This window comes from Triplophysa rosa, linkage group LG11 (genome assembly GCF_024868665.1).
Source record: "Triplophysa rosa linkage group LG11, Trosa_1v2, whole genome shotgun sequence".
Lineage (NCBI taxonomy): Eukaryota > Metazoa > Chordata > Actinopteri > Cypriniformes > Nemacheilidae > Triplophysa > Triplophysa rosa.
In genome coordinates, this window is record NC_079900.1 from 25,419,043 (window position 1) to 25,424,608 (window position 5,566).

The 5,566-nt window shown below is 37.2% G+C and overlaps 1 protein-coding gene across 2 annotated transcripts; it reads right to left on the reverse strand.

Moving 5' to 3' along the window:
* Window positions 1-2,757: 2,757 nt before the first annotated feature.
* LOC130561075 (protein FAM104A) lies at window positions 2,758-4,936 on the reverse strand. Of its 2 annotated transcripts, XM_057345189.1 has the most exons (4): window positions 4,687-4,936; window positions 4,432-4,571; window positions 3,959-4,070; window positions 2,758-3,804 (listed from the first exon to the last, which is right to left on the reverse strand). In XM_057345189.1, exons 2-4 carry the CDS (start codon window positions 4,512-4,514, stop codon window positions 3,565-3,567), a joined length of 435 nt encoding a protein of 144 aa, XP_057201172.1. In that variant the 5' UTR covers window positions 4,515-4,571; window positions 4,687-4,936; the 3' UTR covers window positions 2,758-3,564. The 2 variants fall into 2 exon arrangements, with proteins under 2 accessions (XP_057201172.1, XP_057201173.1); XM_057345190.1 differs by having other exon boundaries at window positions 4,432-4,936.
* Window positions 4,937-5,566: the final 630 nt, after the last annotated feature.

Here is a 5,566-nt window from a genome sequence, read left to right on the forward strand (position 1 = left end):
AATCGCGGAATGAATCATTTGAGAGTCAGTCAAGAAGTAAGGTAAGAATAACTGCCTTTTATTAGGAAATAATTGTGTTTTTACACCTTCTATGTACATAAACTTGTTATTGGACTTTCCATAAACCAAAGTAGGACCTTAAAAATCCCTAGTTATGTACTCTTTAATATTCTGAGAAAGCAAAATTATTTTATACAAACTCATTTCTGGGGCCACGTCACCATGTTAAATGCTGCTCTGTTCTACAAAGTAACATCACCAACACTTAAACTAAGTGGTTTTAGAAGTATTTTATTTTTGTATAATTAGGATTCCAATATTTGGAGATGTTTGCTAGGGCACTCATAACTACATATATAGGATGGTACACACCACCAGAGATGGGCACAAATACATCAAAAAGTATTTAGTTACAAATCACAAATACTTACTCATAAAATTTATTTAAATAAAATACAAAATAATGCTGTGAAAAATTTATTTAATTAAAATACAAGTAATTTGTAATTTGAAAATACAATATTTGTTTACAAGAAATCATTTAAAGTGCGAGAATAACAGTGGAGTTAGATACACAGAAGAAAGAAAAGTTTTCTAAACAGCAGAACAGCAGATTTTAGCAACACACTTACATAAATATGTAGGCCTTCACGTCATTTTAATATTATTATCATTATTGATTTATCTCATTCTCCCGCGACCAAAGTCCGTTTACGGAAGTCGTGCCACTCGGCGGCCAACGCCTCTGGGCAGTTAATAGCAAGTCCACTGTCTACTTTAATGGGGGAAGGCAGATATTTTTTAAACCGCTGGCAAAAATCACAGTTAAACAGCATGTCCTATCAATAATTAAACCTGACATGAACTGTACCATAACTTGGGTTTGCTAAGCTTAAATTGCATTAAAAACCATCTTTTTCAAGATCGCTTCATCTACTGTGCATGCACATCCTGGCAAGCGCCTCACGAGAGCCTCGCCCCAGAGAATCGTCAGTCAATACTGATTGATGATTGGCTCGTATCACTGGAGGGCGGAGTTCCTTCGCTAGAGCGGCCATATATTGAGCGTTTTATTCCCCCCATTAATTTTTTCTTTTTTAATCCTTTATTATGATTTGTGATTAACAACAAAAAGACAATAATAACTATCATCCTCCACAATCTGTAGTGAATTGTACACCATAAATTCCACATATATTACATAAAGAACCAAACAAGGAAAAATAAATAATAATAATAATAAAAACGCTGTATAAATCACATTATAAAACCAAAATCCATCAACAAAGAATATAAATATTTAGCTTTTGTACTATTTACCTCTTTTAAACAATTATAAAGAAAACTCCTCTTGAAAAACAATTAACCTAGGGGGGATGTCTATCTGTTTTTCTACAGCACATCAATAACTGACATTTTTAAAGGTATTAAAAGTATAGTTAAATATGCCTTAAAATATTATCATCTTAAATATTTTCAGCAATTTAAAGGGATACTTCACCCAATAATGAAAATGCTGTCATCATTTACTCACCCTCAGATTCATCCAAACCTGTATAAATTTCTAGAGATTATAAAGATTTCTAAAGATATTTGGAAGAATGTCAGATCTCATTCCCATTGACTCCCATAGTATTTATTTTCCCTACTATGGCAGTAAAGGGAAATGAGATGTGAAGTATCCTTTAATGGAATGAAAGATCACCAAAGTCTAGAACAGGGTTCTTTACTGTTTAATAAAATTAATTTAATTTTTTTAAATATTTGTGTTCTGCTTGTATTTGCTGTGCCACAAGCTGTTTAGCTACAATTATTATTGATAGCTCAAATTTTATTACATATTTCAGTATCAAAATTTGCCCCACCACTGCCTGGTGAAGTTATTGTAGGCAAGAATAAAATGACATATTTTAAAAAGTATTTAAGTATTTTAAAATACAAAATACAGTCTCTCAAAGTATTTAATTACAAATTACATTTGACTTTTTTTGTTAAGGAAAATACAAATTACAAAATACTCAAAAGTAATTAAATACGTATTTCAAATACATGTAATTAAAATACTGCCCATCTCTGCACACCACTTAGTTATGCATGAACCAACCACTCCCAGCTTTTTTTTCAGCAAACCTAAGGATCAAGACACCAAAATCTAGGCCCCAAAATGTTGGGCACACCTATCATGTGTCTGCAGTAGAAGGATTGGGCTCTTATTGGGAGTGAAGAAGGGGGGGGGGGACTTGCTTACCAGAGGCGCATTAATATGTGTAATCTGTTATGCGGCGCATTGTGACAAGACAAGAACATGTAGTGCTCTAATTAAAGTCACCTTTCCCCACAGCTTGCTGAAGCACAGGTCATGTCTCATTCATGCCCAAACGTATTCACTACACAGAGTAGGAACATTTCCTTTCTTTTGCATCTGCCATTTATTGCATTTAGCCTATGTGGTAAGGCCGGCATTTAAAGAGGTTTTTCCCCTTTAATATTTTCTTTGAACATTTAAGTATAGCAAGCTGTAAGCCTTGAACTAAACCTGCTCAAGGGGACTATTTCATTTCTCTGTTTGAGCATCTCACATTTTTTGTATTGAGATTCTCTGTTGGATCTTGCTTTGCGACTGTGGGCAATCTTTTAGTGGGAATTTGGCAACTTAAAAATGGTCGATCTCTCTTTTTATGTAATTGCAATAAATACTTCTTCTCCTGCCACCTATGGTTGTGCATTGTTGTTACATTACAGTTTCATCATGCAAATATATCAAAACACAACGGTTTGCTTAAGAATGTCCATCTTTATTTAGAAATGTAGATGATCTGAATGTAAAATGTAATGTAAATCTTTCAATATAAAAGTATAATAAAATAAACAAGAATATTTCAAATGGAATTGGAGTTTGAACAGGTTCTCAATGGCCTGATGATATCTGGATGGGCAGTCAGCTTTAGTGATGGATAGGAGAAGATCCTAAAACTCTCAATGCCTTTGTGCCAAGATTTTCACTATATTACGGTCAGTACACAGCCTTTGATATTCTCTTGACATGATTATTTATGCATTAGTTACAGCAATCCAATGACATTTACAAACCAGCCAGAAGTGCATTGTATTTTGGCATGTTTGGTTATTCTCTTGCTTTGTGTCTTCCACCTAATTGTGCAAAGCTGAATTGTCACATTGGTCTGCATCACATATCCGATGATCATTAATTAAAAACAAAAAATAAATACAACATCCCAAGTGCAATCCCCACAAACTGTGCATTTATTCTGAATCCAGCTCTCAGTGCTGCTTGAACAAGAAAAATACACAGTGTGAATGTCACAAAAGTTTGCATCATAGTCACCTTGCTGTTATTGCTTGCTTACAATGAGCACTTCTGTGCTCTAGTTAGTCGATAAGTTTACAGTCCCAGCGCATATTTTCCATTCAAAGACGAATCCGTATAACATGAGCTCCAGGAGAGAGATGTAGACAGAAGGAGCAGTTGTGAATGAGAATGTGGGAGTTGTACCCTGTCTTCTAGGGCTTGGAATGGATATAAGTGTAAAGAATCCCTGAAAGTCAACTGTGCTTGGAATGAGCTCGGCTCTGCAAGCTGTGGAAGTGGGCTTCCCTCAGGACGCGGTTGATGTGCTGGTAGGAGAGCAGGTGGACGGGGTCCGGCTGCATAGAGGCACTGGGGGAACTGCAGGGCCCGAGGCCACTGTGGGGCCCCAAAACGTCTACTCCAGAACTGCTGCTGCTGCTGCTCCCGGCAGCGTGCTCTGGACTGCTCATCCAACTGCACTCGCTACTGGAAGACTGCAAAGCAACACGTTTTCCCGTGAGAAATACACTAGATCAGTTATTCATGAGCAATAACATTATTAATATATTACCTCTTCTTCACCCTCCCAGGGAACTATACTTTAAGAGCTAGGTAATATTATGATCCAATAGAAACCATGTCTCTTACCTCGGACTCCCATGATTCTCGGGCAGCTTCAGAGGTCTTGAGGGCAGAACTCAGTCTTTTGGCCTGACGCATCGAGACATCTTCATCATCACCTTCAGCCCGCTGACGCTTTCTGTACAAGATCATATTCATTACATTCATGAAATCCGCTTCCTTAAGCAACATCCTAACAGTTATGACAAAGACGTAACACAGCAGATATTATTGTTCTTAGTAATAATTAATTTGTATACTTCTATTTTATTTCATTCTACATTCATGAATATGGGTGGTTGATGTATAGCCTTTTGTTGACCTGAAAATCAAGGTTTTAGGCTACAGTTTACCTCAATGTATGAGAAAATTCCTTTTGTACCTTCACCTGTCTGTGTTTGTCCTATTTATTCTGGATGCTCATATTGCTCCTCAGGGATGAATACGTTTGTATTAAATTGTACTTATGAATGAATATAGTAAAAAATCTGTTGACTCACCTGTTTGCTGTTAGCATTTCTCTGAATCCCAAGCTAGCCAATGAAGATCTTGTGTGTTTGATTCGAGTTTTAGTCCGTGGCATGAGCTCCGTTACTGGAATCAACAGCCTGCTGTGTCATGCTGTACCGTCATCGCCCCTCTGCAAGCATGACAACACCCATTGAACAGCACACATACAAATCCTTACTGTTCACTGAATTAAATCCGAATATGTTATTTTAATTATGAATTAGATACAAAGATGACAACATTACGTCTGCAGTAAGAAATCTTTCAAACTCATACAGCTGGACTTGTCATAGCTGTGCGCTAGCTGTGAATCGCGGCTTATATTCCGCCAAACGTTACTTCACTGGCGTTGAAAGCTTCTTTAAATCGTTTCTTTATAAACGGAACAATATATATTTATGTTTTCTGTGAATTTCAGTTGGTTCTCCGTCTATTTGTTTAGCCTTTGCTATACAATACAAACCGCCGCAACCTCTGTTATTGACATGACAATGCGCATGCGCGAAATACACGAAACACGTGAGAGACGCAGGATTGGTTGACAAAGTGGTGACGTCACTTTATTTTCCGAGCTGCGAGTACCACAGTCTTCATTTGCTTCAGCACACATAATATTTTTTTTAACACTGAATAAAACACAAAACTATAAAGCGTGTCGCGACTCTGGTTTATTCATGCGGCTTACAATTACTGAAATAGTTTTTTGTATTAATTTTTAAGTGTTTGTAAATTATGGCCTGTGCGTCAGACTTTGCAACTGCATTAAGAATTTACTGTGGCTGATGTCTACCTCATGAATATTAATAATGTCTGCCTGACGCCCCTTAGTAACCATCTCAAAGCTCCCAACTACACAACGAAATCAATATCCATGAGATAAACTGCACGGTTTGGCATTTGCAAGCTTTCTGTGCACTGGAACCACTGTATGCAGTACTGGTTTGCGTTATAGTATCGCGAGAGTGGCTCAGCACATATATATCGTATTACTCTCGCGATATTATGATGTCATAGTCTGACTAGTTTGTGCAACGCCGTATGATCCTTGCCCATAGTAGGAATTGAATGCTCTCATCCCGGAAGTTTGTGGTGTTGCGTGCCATAATCACCTCCTCCGCACGCAGA

Excerpts from the sequence above, each read along its gene's own strand:
- LOC130561075 (XM_057345189.1), bottom strand. The coding sequence starts at position 4,514 with ATGCCACGGACTAAAACTCGAATCAAACACACAAGATCTTCATTGGCT. Across the intron at positions 4,071-4,431 it reads GAAATGCTAACAGCAAACAG|AAAGCGTCAGCGGGCTGAAG; the intron begins GTGAGTCAACAG and ends GATCTTGTACAG. Across the intron at positions 3,805-3,958 it reads GAGAATCATGGGAGTCCGAG|TCTTCCAGTAGCGAGTGCAG; the intron begins GTAAGAGACATG and ends GTTGCTTTGCAG.